Raw genomic sequence first — 17361 nt, forward strand, 5'->3', positions numbered from 1 at the left:
GTCACCCCAGGGTCTCTTTGCTAATGGTGGGGTCAAAGGGAGTCTTAGATATGATTTATCTCATTCTAAAGTAAGCTTCTATAAGAGGAAACACGTCTATTGCTTTCGATATAGATTCCTCTAGATGTGTAACATTTGATAAACAATATCGGGTACATTCAGGAATATCATTGGATAAATATTTGAATTTTGGATATTTCTGTAAATATTTTTGGATACTTATGTAGATATTTCATATCTATGCTGGCAGCGCAAACACCAACACCTCATGAATCTGTTTGCAAACTTTTATCTTCTACATCCCTACCATATTATATATATTTATAACTTTATACGTCCTTGAACAATTAAGGTGGCGACCACTGGGGAGAGAAGTAGAGAAAGACAGAGAATCTCACTGAAGTGTTTTAATATAATAAGATCTGTCATTTATGAGAGATCTCAATTTGTAGAGAATGTATTTCATAAACTACAGTTTATGTTTGGTTCCTTGGTATTCTTTAAGGAATAAATAGTTGTATCAATCAGATATTACAGAGACAGGACTTGAACACTCCTATTAAAGATGTCTCCGCTCAGGATCAATTCAGTGAAGCTTAAAAATACTTAATCAAGCTTTGACTATATAAAGAGATTACTATTTTTTTCAGCCTTATCATTTTGATTCCTCTGAGCCAGTCCAGTTCTTCTAATATCCCAGAGGATCTGTTCTATATAACTACAAGCCTAAGCTACAATCCAGTTGAAAAGAATATTCTAACAGAATACAAATAGGCTGTAAGAGTAAATGTCACAAAGAAAGAAATACAGTTATAGCCCAGTGAACATCCCATTACATCAAAGGTAGGGGTGACACCTTACTGACAGTAATCACTCTCTTTTAGCTATGAAAAATCATAAAATAGTCTTTGACAATTAGTAGGGAATATTCATATCAATCCTTGTCCTGCAGATTTGTCTCTTTGAAGAAGTCACAGATGAAATATTTAGTAAAACCTTCAATGTTTTATTGTCAATGTACAAGAATTAAGAATTACTATTGCTAGTCTTCAGAATTTTTACTGGTATTATGATTTTATTATACTGCCCTAAAATAATCTTACATTTTTTAAAAAAAAGTATGTTTAGTTTACAGCAAATATATGTGCTTATTTTCCTTTTTCCTTTTTCTTTTTAATTTTTTATGTTTTGTGTCAGCAGAATCCCCATAAAGTTATATTTTCCCACTCCTAACATTTAGTTTTAGATACAGAATCAAGGTGGTATTAGATGTGAATTACTAAATTGAAATATTGATTAAAATAAACAAAACCTCTGAAATGTTCCAGATGCGCTGTTCAGCTGAATTGGCTTTTATTTTTCAAGGCAGCTGTAATGATAATGCTTTAATTCTTCATGAACAAATCTTCACATTTTGAAGAGCTGAGTGGACTTTCACAAAGACTGATTCCATGATTCCCATGTTGTGGAAGTGATTTTGTAAACACTGTAGGTCCGTGAATAGGAAAATGCGTCTGACCTTAGCCACTAACTATCAAAGTTTCCGGTAAGAAAAGTTAGTCCCACCAGCACACCTTCTGCCTGCCCACTATGTTGCTTGAACATTACCTTGATCCAGGTGGTTGAGAAGAGTAAGGTGCTCCTCCTGCAAGCAGACCTTTGCCCAGGAGTGGACCACACACAATGATAAATTGTTCCAAAATAAGATGTGTCGATGAATAAGTCAATTTTAGTAACATTGCCTGAAAAGTTTTAAATTGTAGTTCAATTAAATATTGAATGAGTATCCAAACTGGTAGATACTTATCCGAGTTGAGCAATTTATCAATCTTTCCATTTAGTTTGTATTAAACACTGATTCAGTGTGAGAACATCTGGGCCAGATTAATTTCTTTCATTTTTAGGAGAGGGATTTTTTTTTTCTTTCTGTTTCAGTGGCCACAGGCAAAACTGACAAAGTAACTTTTTTGATGCAGCAAAGCAATACTTTCTGTCCTAGCTGAAAGTTTTAGTCAACATTCAGTAAAGGCAATGAAAGTGCCAAACAACCCTCCACCATCTGACTTACTTCAGACAGCGTACATAAATAGATGGTCACAGGCATACATGAAAAGAAAGGTGTTTCACCATCCTCCTAAAAGACATCCTGGACAAATACACGTTAGTGGTACCTGGTTTGACCTGTGGCTCTGAGATATGAGTTTTGCCCGTGCCTCAGTTTCACTGTGGCTGGTCACATGCACAGACTTTCTAAGGCACTCGGGGGGCTGTGCCTTGCCAGCTCCCTCCCTGATGGGTGCTCTGAGGTTAGGTTGCAACATGGATGTCACCACTGGTTCTAGAGTTATTAGAGCATGCACCTCCTATTTGGACAACAAGCTTGTATCCTTTTTCTCATTCCATAATCCAACTGATAAAGGAGAACACTAATGGGGAAAAGATGTATAGAACATAAGTTAAAGAGTTAAAGTTTCTTAATAAAAAGATGAAATTTGATATGTGGTTTTGCCTTACATCTTCAAATACGGTATTCAGAGTATTCTCTATAGAAGAAAAAACATGACAGATCTGAGGTATCTCATTTCTGGATGTCCCTTTATGATCTTGATTCATAAGCAGTTTTGTTGCATCTCTTGCTGTATACATTCTGCATTTGTTAGGCAACCAGTATAAGTAAAGGTTTGACTTTTATCTAATAATCTGAGGCATCTAGCATTGCACGATGTTTAGCACACTGTCCTTAAGTTTGGCACTATGGAGGGTTGTTACAGTTGTCCAGTCTTCCTGGTGTTTTTGCAACTCTGATTATTTCTCTTTGAAGTTTTGGTTTTCGGGAGAATTCCAGTTGCCTCAACTATAAGATATGGACAGTCTGAGGAAACCTGTAAAACATGACTAAAACAAAGGTGTGACAAGGTTTGAGACAAAATGGAACCAAGTTGCTTGAAATGTTAATGGTCTACTGAAATGGCTTTGATGTTTATTGTTACTCAGTCTTAGCAGCAGAGCTGAAGGAAAAAAAAATGAAATCCAAGAAATCACAATTGTATCCATTAAGATACCTAAAAACCAAAATCAAAGGTGGATTATGCTCAGAAATGAAGAAGAAATTTTTACATTTGAGGAGAAAGGAGGGCCAAGAGGGCTAGGAAATGAAGACAGGATGAAGTAGTGCAAGGTACCTAATGAATCCTCTTTTACAAAGTGTTGTTTTATTTCTCTAATTGGTAAGGATAGCATATAGAATGAAGATGTATTTTAAGAGCCTAAACACATAAAAGTGTATTTGATGGAAAGAGTATCATGGGAATGTAGAAAGATGCAAACAAGAAACAGAAGAGTTTGCTTGGTTATAAATGAAAGCTGGCTATAAGGAAATTTAGTAGGTTTAATAGCTGTGACAGGATAAATGAGGAGGAACTTCTTCACTCTGAGGGTGGCAGAGCACTGGAACAGGCTGCCCAGAGGGGTTGTGGAGTCTCTGTCTTTGGAGACATTGAAAACCCGCCTGGACACGTTCCTGTCCAGCCTGCTCCGGGTGGACCTGCTCTGGCAGGGGAATTGGACTAGATGATGTCCAGAGGTCCCTTCCAAACCCTGTCATTCTGTGATTCTGTGATAAATCAAAGTTTTAAGGTGATACAGAATAATTCAAAGAAAATTAATACATTATTCTTGCCTTCCCAGTATAGAATTCTTTTCCAAAATAAGAATGTAAAAGTTTAACTTCATGTTTGCTAATGAGCAACTTAATTGTCATTCCTTGAAATGCCTACTTGCTTGAAACAAAATCCTGTCTCCAGATGAATTACCAGTTGTTTTTTATCAAAGTGTTTTTGAAACTGGCTTTTCTCAACTCAGCACTTAGAGCAATTAAGAACTAAGAGCATCCCATTTAGCTTCTAGAAATATTGCAAGTGCTGACACTCATGACAGGGTGACTGTTAACGCCTTCTGATGCTCTAAAGGAATTCACTATGAAATTCCAGAATTCCAAAAGTGGTGTGCATTTTAAAAAAGGAATTTCATCAGTGGTATAAGTTTATTTATCAAATGTGTTCATTAGAATGCTTGTTCCCTGCTGAAATGCATATTCCTTTATTACAGTGATGTTAATTTTGGAATTGAAAATTGGAGAAAAGATATTTCAGAGAGTGAGAATCATCTTAATGCTCTGCACAGAGGAGGAAATGAAAGGGATGGATGGATGGGCTTTGTCATTAACTCCTATTATGAAAACCTGCTGAGACTAATACATGCAGACTTTCTAATAAAAGTCTTGAAGGCTGAAATATCAGTGTTTCATCTTGCTGTTTTCCTTCTTTTTATAATGCACTGTGAAAATGCAATTATGTGATTTTGTAAGTTATCCTTAAAAGTGAAGCCAATTTTTCGTGCATACTAATGTACTTATGCAGTATACATTTTGTCTGGATGAAATAATTTCTTAAAGACACCATTTGATCAGCTTGATGTTTCTTTTTCAAGTGTTTTTATAGAAGGCAGAGATATACTAAAGAGCTTTTTCTGTCAAAATAGGACTGAAAAATTAGAAGCTTATTTTTAATGTATTCTCTTCAGTGCTGAGACTCATGAATCTTCATTAAAGTCACTGGAACTTGACTAAGCTCATCACTTTCAGAAGCATATCCCTAAAGTAAAACTCACCCTTTTGCATTCACTAACATTTTCCTGTCTTTTGGGACCACTACTCTGTAGATTGTTGCAGTTCTGTTATCTGCCTTTTTGTTGTTGTTGTTTTCTTCTTCTTTGTTTTGCTACCTCCATTTGCTGAATACTTCAGAATCCTATAGTGTGCATCCTACAGCATCCCTTAGCATAGTGGTGGAACATGTAAATTTTGAGTTTAAAATCTCTCTCTACATTGAAATTGTTTCTATTTATCTCTCTCAGAGCTTTTTCTAGGTGGAGTTAATAATTTTGGAATGATATATTTAATGCAAAGCTGCAACATTCAGATAATAAGCAGTAATTTTCTAAATGTAGTGGTAATCTTAACCACAAGTCTCTGTGGGTTATTTAATAGGAGAGAAATTTTCAAAGCAGTAGCTAACGGCAGAGTAGTAAATAACTGCTGCTGCACCTGATTTTGCTACGTGATTAACGACATGTACAAATGTTTTATTTGGTTTGTTTGCATACACTTGCCAACCTTAAACTTACCATACAGAGTATGCGTCTCTCTCTAAAATAAAGTGGCCTGTCAAAGCTGAAGTGAGTTATTGTAATTAGTGCTGTTATAAAGTACTGCTGAACTGTTTGTATTGCATTGTTATCAGCCCGATGATTGACAGTGTGCCAGAGGGCACACGTGCTCTTTCATAACTCACGTCTTCATGACCTTATTGTCTGTTCTCGTTTTTCTTCATGTCACCGTGAAGAAAAGAGAGAAGAGAGAACAGAAGGAAAGAATAAGAATGGAAAAAAGGAAAATAAGGAAAGAGGAAAGAAAAGAAATAAGTGAAAAATTAAAACCTTGGGCGAACAAATTTTGACTTCAGTTCATTCTTTGACTCATTTAAATAATTGTAATAATTTGATACTGCATGTGGATTAATCTGATGTAGAGCTTTTTTTGCTTGAATGAAATACAAGGTCAAACTGTAGCATTCAGTTACAGTTTTCAAATAATGTAAGTAATGTTTTTAGGAAGTTAAGTTTTAAGAGAAAATCAGTGAGAAATGAAAAAGAGATAGAATCTGTCATGTGCTTTGAAAATAACTTGAGGTGAAGAAGACACAATAATTCAAATCATTTTCTTTTAAGATAAGAGATTCTGCTCTACAGCATCAGTCTTCAGTTTTATTGCATTTTAATGTGCAGGTTTTTTCAAGCTACATATGAAAGATTTAATCCTAGGAACAGAGATCTTTAAAAATAAGCAGGTATTCTGTGTACTGCATTGTTGAGGTAGGAACCACCGAAATATATAGGGAAGGTGCTCAGAACCCTCTGAAAATGGGACTCGCTCTCAACCAATGAGACCTAAATTAGTGGGTAGATGGTATTAGAAATGTCAGCAAAGACAGTCGTTGTTTTGTGATTTGGAGAATTTAGATGTACATGTAAAAGTGCAGGACTGCACTCCACTCCTTGTTGAGTGAAAGGAGGAAGCATGGAAGGAACATAGCTCACGTGGAATACTTCATCTTTAAACTACTTGGTTAGCCATCAAACGGCTTGAATGACGATACTACATCAAGGAGATTAATATTTCGTTAAAACTAGGTTTGTTAGTTAACTTCATTTGCACTATACTATGTTTCTGTGCTTTGCATAACACATACCTTGTTTTAAAAATTCTGGATAGTAACAGCTTGCCAGGAAGATACTGTTTTCAAAGGAACCTGAAAGAAGAGGAGAAAAGCTTTTTCCTATCATTTTAAAAGTTATGTAAAAAGAGTTTGACTTCTTTCAAAAGTCTGAAGGGTGCTGCAGAAAGACAACCCTTTTGATACAGTGAATCCTGAAAGTCTTTTTATGGTATTAGTAATAAACAGTTAATATTTTTTGATGAATCATTTCAAAATATTCTGTCTCTGATTGAAAAGCCCTCAAGTATATTTGGTTTGAAGAGTCCAGGAATATTTAGAGAGTGTTTTTATTGCTTCCATCCATTTGGTAAGCTCAGCTTCATTTCCCGTGGCTCTGCTGAAATAAATATCAGATGCAAATGAACCACGGAAAGATTTTGAACCCAGCTCAGAACATGAACAGAAGGAGCGGTGCAGATCAAGAACAAAATCTGTGTTTCATTGCTGTTTCACTGCAGACACAACAAGGTAGATTGTCTCATAGTGGAACTTTTATAATTGCATCTTGAAATACTTAGTGTATTCTTCTGACAGAAAGTGTATTCATAAGAAGTTTCTTTGCAATATCTTGTAACAGAAAATTACATACTCCTCTTGCATGCTTTGGATTCGGTTCATAATATTGTTCTGACTGTGTTAGAAATGTAGCCGTGAGAATAATGGTGGTCTCTGCTGTGTAGGAAAAATATTAAACCCAACCACAAAATAAGAGGAATTCTAAGACAGAAAGAAATTCTTCCCTCTCCTTCATTCTTAATATCCCCAGGTGAATTAATGAGGATATTGAGCCCAGTAAGATATACTTTCCCCCTGAAGTTCTCAGAAGAGAGGTTATAAACACTTTAGATCATTCTTCAGATGAAGACAAGCATGAAGAAGATTCGGAATTGCAATGTAATGTAATCATTAAGAAATAATTCCCCTCAGACTATCAGAAGATAGATTAAAAATCCTCTAAATACAAGTAAGAATTTTCCAATATGGCTAGACATACAGACATATAGATCTAAATAGGTTATGGTCTTCTTAGGAGTAGTTCTGCTATTGTCTGAGAGTGTTTATTGCTCAGCATGATGGGACAGTGGAAGAGCAGGACCCACTGCTAGCAGTCAATGGGAAAACATGCCTTTTAACTGTTAAGTTTTCCTTAATGATGGCTCATCACCTCAGCTTGACCTTTGACTATGTCCAACCCATAGAGGGCAGTGACATGCAATTAATAACTTTTCAGACCTTAAGTGAAAAAACTCTCTCACGTCTATTTTTTGTGGTCTCAGTGTGTGTTTTGGGGAAGAAATGAAATGTTGTTAGCTGATCTGTCAATAACATTGAACTTCCAGGTTTTCTCGAGTTTAGGGGATTTTAAAGTACAGAATTAGAAAATAGGTTGTAAAAATTATATTCTGAGGAGCTTTCCAGAGGTGTTGCCCAGAAGTAGTCTGTACTAATAAATGGTGGACCACATGTCATGAAGAAATAAGTTCAAAGTAGAACATGATAGTCTAGCAAGTGTTCTTCTATTGTAGCCTGTTGTCCACTTGTACTGTAAAGCTTATGGATATGACCAACAAATAATCCTCCTTACCTGTTTTTGTCTACAACAAGATTAGGTGATCATTAAGGCTATTTGAACTGCTTGGTCCCTCCCTTCCCACTGTTCTGGGATGAAACAAATAAGCTTATTGCAATCTGGACCTATCATGAGGAAGCTATTGATAAATCAGACTAAATTTCTCTCTTTTCTGCTGTAGGTAGAGATACATGTTGTCAGGTTAGCTTGTGTGGTACCAAAAGAACTTTTTGTCTGTCAGGAGCTGTAATTGGGAAACATGACTTTTTAATTTCTGGTCCATGGAAATGTTTGGACTATGCTGGCTGCTGTGATTGTGCATGCGAAGTGCAACTTCTGTGTGTTCTTGTGATGATGTTCTGCACCTCTTTTCTTTCTAGGAAGTTCTAGTGGTTCCCTATGTATTTGCATAAGGAAAACATCTGAGATCCCAAGAACAAGAATTATTATAATACCTGGAGTTTTTATTGATAACTCAGTGCTGTACTGTTGCTTCCTGACATTACCTAAGTGCCAATTAAGTATTAGGTATTGTAATTGAAATATTGATAGGTATGTACACATACAAATGCAGGCTTTTGAAAGGACACATTGATTCACTGAGTTTTTAAAGAAGCTATGAAACTTGTTCGTTGTGGCTAAGAGTCACAGAAATGCATCCAGATCTTAACTGTCGGCAAGATTTTTTTTCTACACTTCACTTGCAAACGAAGAAAAAATATTTACAAAATCCTTTTCCCAGAAGAGGGATGGGGCTCAGGAGGAAACTTGTATATTTACATTTGAATAGGTAATAAATGGGCAATGGATTCCTGTATCATAAGTTAGACCGGCAGAGGAAGAGCTTCTTGATAATGAATAAAAGAGAAAGCTGGGTCTGTGGTATAAAAGACACTTTAAAATAGTTTATTTTGGTATTACATATAAAATTCGGCTAAAAATCAGTTAAAATCAGTTCACAAAGAGGCAAAATAATCAAAAGAATGGGCTGTCTAGATGATAAAACGAGTTGGATGAAGGCTTTAGCACTCCTCAACCCATGAGATGATGAGCGCTTATGATGTTATTTGAGATGTTACGCAGAAAGAGTTTACAAAATATTAACATATTAGCACAAAGATTTAGAAGGATTATAGCAACTATAAAATTACAAGCTTGAGTGGTATGCAGGTTGTGGGGTTATTCACAAAAGTTGTAAAAGTAAACACGAGAAAGAAAGATTAAGTTATTTTAGCCACATTTCCCCTCAAATGAGGGAGACATCTACAGAAAGATATTGAAGAGACAGTATAAAACTTTAGTCTGAACAGATGAAAATCTGGTGATTGTCATGTGTTAGCACCGATGTGTCATTGTTAGCATTTTACTGTCAAATGAGATATCTTGCTAAGGAAAAAGATTTTGGCCAATTCTTAGTGCACAAATATTTCGCTTGTGTGTTCTGTGTCAGTGAGATATGAGACCCTCTCTTCCCTCCTCTTTCAAAGACTTGCATATACATAACAGACAAAAATTATAATCAAGTCTCATAGTTCAGAATGCTATTTAGCTATTTGTTTGGAAAGAGAAGGGTTTTTCCTTTCACATACACTTGTTTCTGGATGCTGTTTTTCCATGTTACTTTGTAATACCCTCTTTGGCTGAGGATGGTAGGCTGGTGGTTTAAGTGATTCAAGAATCCTGTCTGTCACCCTGCTTAGCTGGAGTAGAAATGCAGGCAGTAAGAGGATGCAAATGGGAAACTAGATGATGACATTGTTTTAGGAATGTAAGGCAGAGTGTGGGATGAACAAATCTGAACTGGAAGGAAGGCCAAGGCAAATATAAGGAAACATAAGGAAGGTAGTAATGAATGGCAGCAAGAGAGATCACAGCTTTGTGTTTTTTTCATAAATGACCACATGTAGCTAGACTCCTGCAGTTTAACTGGAAAATGGGATTTCTGCCCTGACCAACAGCCAGCATGATCAACCCCCACACACACAGGCAGCACTGATACTATCTGCCAAAGCCACAGATCTTAACCATATTTTATCAGTCTGTTGGAGCATAGAGTTAGACTGGGCATTTTGCCACAAGCCCAGGTTGAAGAGCAATCTAGACAATCAGTATGAGTATGTGTCAGTAGAAGAATAAGCCTCATAGAAACAGAAAGAAAGCTAACACTGTGGCCTCCAGCCTCCTCTACACTGGGAGACATTTCTTCTGATTGTCATATATCTCTTTTACATTAATACAAATATATGGGAGTGAAAAAGGACTCAAAGGATTTCCGGATGCAATGGGCAGGTCAAAGCACAGACTTTCCCCCCCCCCCCCCCCAGGCCATATTTGTGTTTGTTTTAGAAGAAAACACATTCCAATGATATGAAAGAAATACCAAAGCACCAGACAGATTAAACGGCTGGAGAATGCAGAAAGCAAAACAATAATTCATGAAATGGAGTCTGCAAAGCTTATAAACAATGATCCTCTTATGCCAAGTATGTATCTAGAAATGTATAGCTTACGCCCCTTAGCCAAATCAGCTCCACTGTCTGGGCCCAGGGAGAAGAGGAGAGCCAAGCTTCCTGCTTGTCTCCCTTTCCCACTTCTTCCTTGGCTGTCGCATGCAGCCAACATGCACGGCTTGTGTTTTTGAAGGGATTTTTCACTCTGGATTAGAACAGCCTTCATGTGGTTACGCAGGGGATGAGCTTGCTTTTCATTTTGTTATGCAGAGCTGTAGCTGAGAAAGTGAAAAATCAGCCTTTTATGCTTTATGATGTACTGCTGTTGTTTAGGAACTGCTACTGCCGAACCTAGACAGTAAAAGAAATGTGTCTCTCCTGCATTTTATTTGTGTATCCATATTCAGGAATTTGTGAACTCCAAGAAGACTACCATTTCTGTTGTAAAGTTTCTATCTGAAAAAAATTCTTTCTAGCAAAAAGTTTTCTACATATTTCAGTGACTCTCTGTGGGGAAAAATACCCCACTTCCCATAACTACATAAACACTTGATACTTTATGGTTATGACACTGTATACAAATTGATTGCTATAACATTTTATTTGGATATTTCTAAAGAAGTATGTGATCACTGTTATGTGGTACTTGCAGCATCCATTACTCAAAAACCAGCATGATAAATGCAACATAATTGTGAACAGAATATAATGCATTAAATATAATATGAAATCAATCAAAATCAGGCTAACAGCAGAAGTGAGGCTCATATTCTAGTTAACTGTGCTACATTTACCACTTCCAGATTTTGTACAGATATTTATCTCTGTATATTTTAAGAAGTTCCACTGACTTCCATACATCCAAACATAAATGTATTTAATTTTTTTATAGATTTGAGGCTTATGAATTTTGAAGTTCTGAATTTTTCTGTCTTGTTTAAATGCACAAAAGTAAAGGATTTCCCTTGTCATTTAGTAATATTTTCGACTTCTTTTTAATTCTCTTAAATTCACCTCTAATGTACAGCACTGAACTACTTTTGTAAAATTAATCAGTAATTTTTTATAAATAATTTTTGGGAAATTTTCCCGTTCCAAAGAGTTCTCAAGGGCAGACAGAAGAGGTCCCAGAGACAACAAATGGATTACATGTTAAAAAGTGCTTCTCTTCTACATTTTGTTTTGTATTCCGTGTTGGAGACTTTAAAGCCAAATGTAACTCATCATAACTATCCGTTTTATTCATGTCATGGATAAATGGAAGATGTTTCCAGAATAAAAAAATTATGCCACTAATATGTAATACTCTTTCAGAGATTATTCATAAATATCACAATCAATGGATTAGATATTGTTGAGTTACTCAAATAATTAAATTGTTGACTACATATTTGATAAACAAGAATAATATGATTAAAGTTGTTACATTTGAAAAACTGTTAAAATCAGTTTTGATTACTGTATCTACTCTTTTTTTTAAGCTCAGTGCTAATATAGAGTCCTCTATGCTGTGTTTCCAGGTTGAAATTTAAGTGGAATTTTTAGAAAGGGTATCACAGTTGTTCTGATTCCTGGTCCCCTTAATTGCATTGATATAGACCTAAGAGGGGCTTGTTGGACCCTGTAAATGAATGGGTCTCTGACATGATGGCACATAAATAGAGTCAGGAGTTCACTGGGAGAAATACATTGAGAAAATAATAAAGCACCAAACTTAATTTCCTCATCATAAATATGCATAAGACAATCTTATTAACGTAAATCTGATCTAACAGGTTCACCATGTATAAAGAAATGTGACCAATTTTCTTCCCTGCCTATTTTTACTGTTGTCTCTATTTCCCTTAGATTTTGCTTGTTCATGTACTGCTTTCTTAGAACTCTTGTGCATTACATTTAGCTGTTTGATGCATTGTACAGTTTTTATTAACTCTAGGTGGAGTACTAGTGGGTTTTGATAAGACAAGGCTAGGAAAAATTTTCTCATTTACAATTGGGATGATTAGTCACACAGTCATAATAAAAATAAATTGTGACATATACAAAATTTTGCAAATATTTAGTTTGGTGCCATCATATATAGGTATCATTTATTCACAGCAATTGAAACTGGTGCATCTGCATTCTAATACCACTATTAAAAAATGAAGCATGTTTGCTGCTTACTTACCAGTTAGGTGGTATGATTGGACACTTAAAGAAAAGCTTTAAAATATTTTAGCATATTTGACAGTCAGAATGCTCCTATTTACCTTCAAATAAACTACACTAAACATATGATTACCTTACATTTGTTAGTTTTTTCTCCCTTGTACTATCATTGTAACAACTTTTAAAAGATTTTACCTATTTGAGACCATAATTATAAAATAGTAGACTAACCTTGCTTCCAGTAATATATTCCAAACACAAAGAATGAATCTCAGTAATATGTAAAGTGAAATACAACTCTACCAAAATGTACTGTTTTGGAGTTCAATCATACACACAGTAATTTCTGTACCAAGACTCCATCTACTATTGAAGTTCAGGTGATTTGTATGGTAATCATCTCATTTTGCTACTTATTATCCTAGCAAAACATACGTTTACCATTTCTTGACAAAGCTGTCAAGAGGTGTCTTCCAGCCTTCTCTCTGGTTTTTTTTTTGGTTTGTTATTTTTTTCCAAAACTGGTATTTGATAATACATACTTGCATGTATCTTACTACATTTTTTTTTTTTTTTCAAACTTCAGACTGCTGATGGGATTGAGAAAATATGGAGTGAATCAGGAAATCATGGTAACAAGTGGAACAAAGTCGAGTTACACTTGGGGAAACGGAGGAATTTTGAAATTATCTTTGAAGGCGTTCGTACCAGAGACCTAGGAGGAGGAGCAGCAATAGATGACATAGAGTTCAACAACTGCACCACATGTAAGTTCAAGAGGGAACTTTCTAGAGGGATGCTAGAGGAGAAGTAGAATGTTCTTGCTTGTTTTTAAGTACATCATGGTTTTACTGTTTTTATCAAAATGTCAGTGTTCATAGAATCAGTTATGAATACATTGTTTTCACTCTTATAACTTCATTACCATTTTTTACTCATACGGAAAGTCTTGTATTAGTGCAGTGTTCTCACACTAAATTATTGCAGCTAAATCTAAGAAATGCCTGAGGTTTTGTTTCCTGAATTTATTTGGTTTTGTGTAAGAATTTTCCTTCTTCAATTCACCGGTAAGTTATTGAGTCTCTGATATTGTATATAGTAATTTTATATAAATTATTTCAGTTTATATCAAGTGAAGCCTGTGATCTCACTATTTTATCATAAAGGCTCTTGCCATAAAAATGAGTTGAGATCACAAATCAACCACTGTCACTATTCCTTTTCCCAGTTCAGTTCAAGTGTTAAGGCCAGCAAAGTAAAGAAAACCTTTGACTCCTTCATGGGGTACACACTCTATTTAATTCATCTTTTTGTGGACATAGGCGAAAATAGGAAAGATAAAAACTGGGTGGATCATGGCTTCTGTGAAGGAAGGATGTGATCTTTTTCCCTGCTAAGAAACAGTGTGACGCAATATAAGTGGATTTGTTGAGTGATCATCATTGCTGATGCCACATATCAACAATCTATGAGTTTTGGGGAAGTTTTTTGGGCAAGCTTTAACCTCCTGCTGTGGTCTGGATGCCCATCATCAGTTGGAGTGTGGAAAATGCACTTCTGGAGAGCATCTAGCGTCATCTGAAAAAATGAAGTTTTGCATTTAGGAATTATTCTATGGTGTAAACCAAATAATGAAAACTGGATACAACTTGAGACCTACTTCAGAAATGCACTTTAATAAAACTCTAAGGCAGATATACCCTTAAAAAGTGTTCCAGGGACATGAATGCTAGTGATTCCCTTATACTTTTTCTAAGTGTTTCATAGTCCCCATGGCTATGCATGTGATCATTCTCCAGTGGACAAGGGTAGATGGAAAATCAAGTTCTAGTGGTGATGAGAGGTCAACATTCCCCTCTTGTCTTGAATAATGAAAATGATGCCTATCTCTCTTGTGCTAAATTGTGCTAAGATGTATTAATTCATATGTTAGGGTCTAATTAAATCGCATTTATGGGATTCTGTCCCGTTTGGGGGCTAGAACAATTTAAACACTTCATTTCATAGTGAGATTCATGAAGATATTCAGCAAATAAAAATAGCAAGATTTATTTTTCTAAGGAAGAAGAAAACTTCCTGGTAAGTTCATAGAGATGGTATCAACATATCTTCATAAAACATAAAAATATTTCTGCTTACTCTTAAACCCACATATTTTATAATAACCTGAAAATAGATGTTATATTTATATAAACATAACTGGAACTATTCCACAGAGTTGTCATTGCAAGGAAGGAAATTGTTTCAATAGAGAGTTGGAAAGCTGTCATATGAAGGACCTTAAAATATTAAGACTGCTAAAATTTACATTGGTTTTAGTCTGTGACCCTACGAATCTGAATGTTAATACTGTTTTATAACCAGTGTTGCATTAAAATACCTTAGCAGTGAAACAGTTCAGAAAGTAACTTGGGTTTATTAACTTATAGCAACTATTTGTTTTACAGCACTGCTTCAGCAAGAAACTCTATAGGGAAACGAGTTGCACCATGTGCTCCGACTACTTTCACATACTTACAGTTTTGGCATAATAATATTCCTGTGTATTTTTGTAAAAATGGGTGATTCATAGGAGGCTTTTCTCATAGAATTTTGAAATCACAATTGGAGCTCAACGTACAATACAAATACACACTTTTTAAAGATTGAATTAGAAAACTTGGAAATCCAAGGTGCTAACCCTTTATAGAGCTGTCACTCATATGGTGGATGTTTTTACACTGTAGTAAGATACAATGTTTATATAATCAAGAAACGCTCACTTACAGCATCTTCAGTAGTATACGCTAGGCATAGCAGGGTATCATTAAAGTTTGGGTTTATGTATCCTATGGGAATGGTTTTATGCTTATCTCTTTGCTCTTCAGCAGGGTAAGAGCCCTTTCATATATTTGCTTTCTAACTGCATGTATGTGCATGTGTGCAAGTGTATGTTTGTAAAAAACCAAACCAAACAAAAAACAGCTTCCTCCCACCCATTATTTCCTTGTCTCTACAATGATATTTGAGCTCAAACTGAAGTCAAGAGGGTATCATTGCATTGTCTTTAGTGCCTTTCCCATCAGCTCTGTGTATGATTTTTTGGCCTTCTACTCCACAAGTTGAGATCTGCTTGCTTAAATTTCTTGAGACTTTTGGTATGTTGGCCTTCCGGTTGGCATGATGACATGAAGCAACATGGTCTGACCTTTTTCATTCTTGTTATTGATTCTTTACCTTTGTAGAAAAAACAAACAAACAAAATACATTTTGCCAGATTCTCACAAATAACATTTCAGTCTGACCCAGGACTGGGGCATGCAGGATAGAGAAAGCATGTCATGTCTAAATTGTTTTTTTGCAGCACAGGGTTCACAGGTTTATTGTGTCTGTTGTAACAAAGCTAAAAGACAGCAAACACAATCTTGCTGTGTCCAAACTCAAGGAGAAGAGCAGCATACAAAACAGAAGGGGTCAGGGGTTTCTTCTCAACAAAATGACTTGATTTACAACACATATTCATGTACTGTGTTTGTAGCTGCAGAATTGCTGAGCTAGACACAGTCAGGGTCCTCTTGGGGAACTGAAGGCCACATCTGTATTTTCCACTGAGACTTATTAGGTTATACTAAAATCTTGTATGATACTATGGGTATGCTAGCCACAGTAATTACATAAGCAGAGGGAAAAACTAGAAGATAATTGAAAATAATTAAAACTTAAATAGTACATTTGAAATAAACAGAAAGGAATGGAAATGAGAAAGCCTTAAAGTGCATGGGGAAAAAACGGAATACTTAGCTGCTCCCCAGCAGATGGATGTAGTGGTGGGGAAGAACATTAGAGCAATTCTGGACCTTTCAGATATTTAACATAGCCTTCTCCTCACAGACTGTCCTTTTGGAAGTTACTGAATGGTATTCCTGGATCATGGTTTACAGTCAACACAATAAAATAGTTGCTTCTCTGCAGAAATAATGTACTCGAGTGGAGAGAGTGAGGAGGGAAGAGAGAGACAGTCTGTGTGAGGATTTTTGACATGCGGATATTAGAAATTCTTTTATGTAGTATGGTAATATTCAATGGTTAGAGTAGAGTTTAATAAATCCAAAGACTTATTTTATTGTACGTGTTCTCCTTTAGCTTGCTTTCATATAGTGTGTTATAGCAAGAAGCTGTACACATCATAAGGGAGTCTGCATTGAGGTGGGTTAGCTCTGCAGACTTCTTTGCTCTTCACTTGCATAGCTGTATGCATAGCTCATTATATAAAGTTTTTCAACCAACAAAGGAGAATACTTTCACTATTTCCTTTTAAAAATAGTTAAAAGCTTCTATATCAGTAGAATACTACAGATAACTTTATTTATTATGATCTGAGCTTCTGGGACCCTGTCCTGCTAGGCTCGTTTCCCTCAGCTCTCACTGATTTCTGTGGAAGTGAAGGTCAAGAAGCAGCTGTGGATTCATAGAAAATGCGAGAGGTCTTGGAAATAGAAAAAAAGAAGGTATAAAAGAGTCTTATCAGTTGGTTGTGAGTGGGTAAGTTATGTTTTGATAGCAAAAATAATTTAAATTCCAAATTTGATATCTTTTTATTTTGTGGTTTTAATTTAAAACTATGAAAAATAGTGGAGTTACATTAGAGCCCGAGGAAGATTGTTCTTAATAGTAAGTTAATTAATTTATTAATTACATTTGATTTTTTTTTTCCTTCTTGTACAATACAATTCTTTATACAACTTTAGTGACAGTTGATCTTATGTGACCTGAATGGAGTTTAGGGTGGTCATCTCTTGCGCTTTTTACTAATTGGCTTTGACCATGCATTAGATTATTTGCAGGCTACAAAATAAATACCTGCAATTTTGCCTTA

The 17361-nt window shown here is 35.6% G+C and overlaps 1 protein-coding gene across 1 annotated transcript in view; it reads left to right on the forward strand.

Moving 5' to 3' along the window:
* The window catches only part of MALRD1 (MAM and LDL receptor class A domain containing 1), a 246729-nt gene that overhangs the window by 136932 nt on the left and 92436 nt on the right, over positions 1 to 17361 (forward strand). Inside the window, exon 28 of the mRNA XM_074157371.1 lies at positions 13093 to 13273. Within this exon, the coding sequence (XP_074013472.1) occupies positions 13093 to 13273 (181 nt within the window). The remainder of the gene's footprint in view (positions 1 to 13092; positions 13274 to 17361) is intronic.

The sequence above is a fragment of the Numenius arquata genome, chromosome 12 (genome assembly GCF_964106895.1).
Source record: "Numenius arquata chromosome 12, bNumArq3.hap1.1, whole genome shotgun sequence".
NCBI lineage: Eukaryota > Metazoa > Chordata > Aves > Charadriiformes > Scolopacidae > Numenius > Numenius arquata.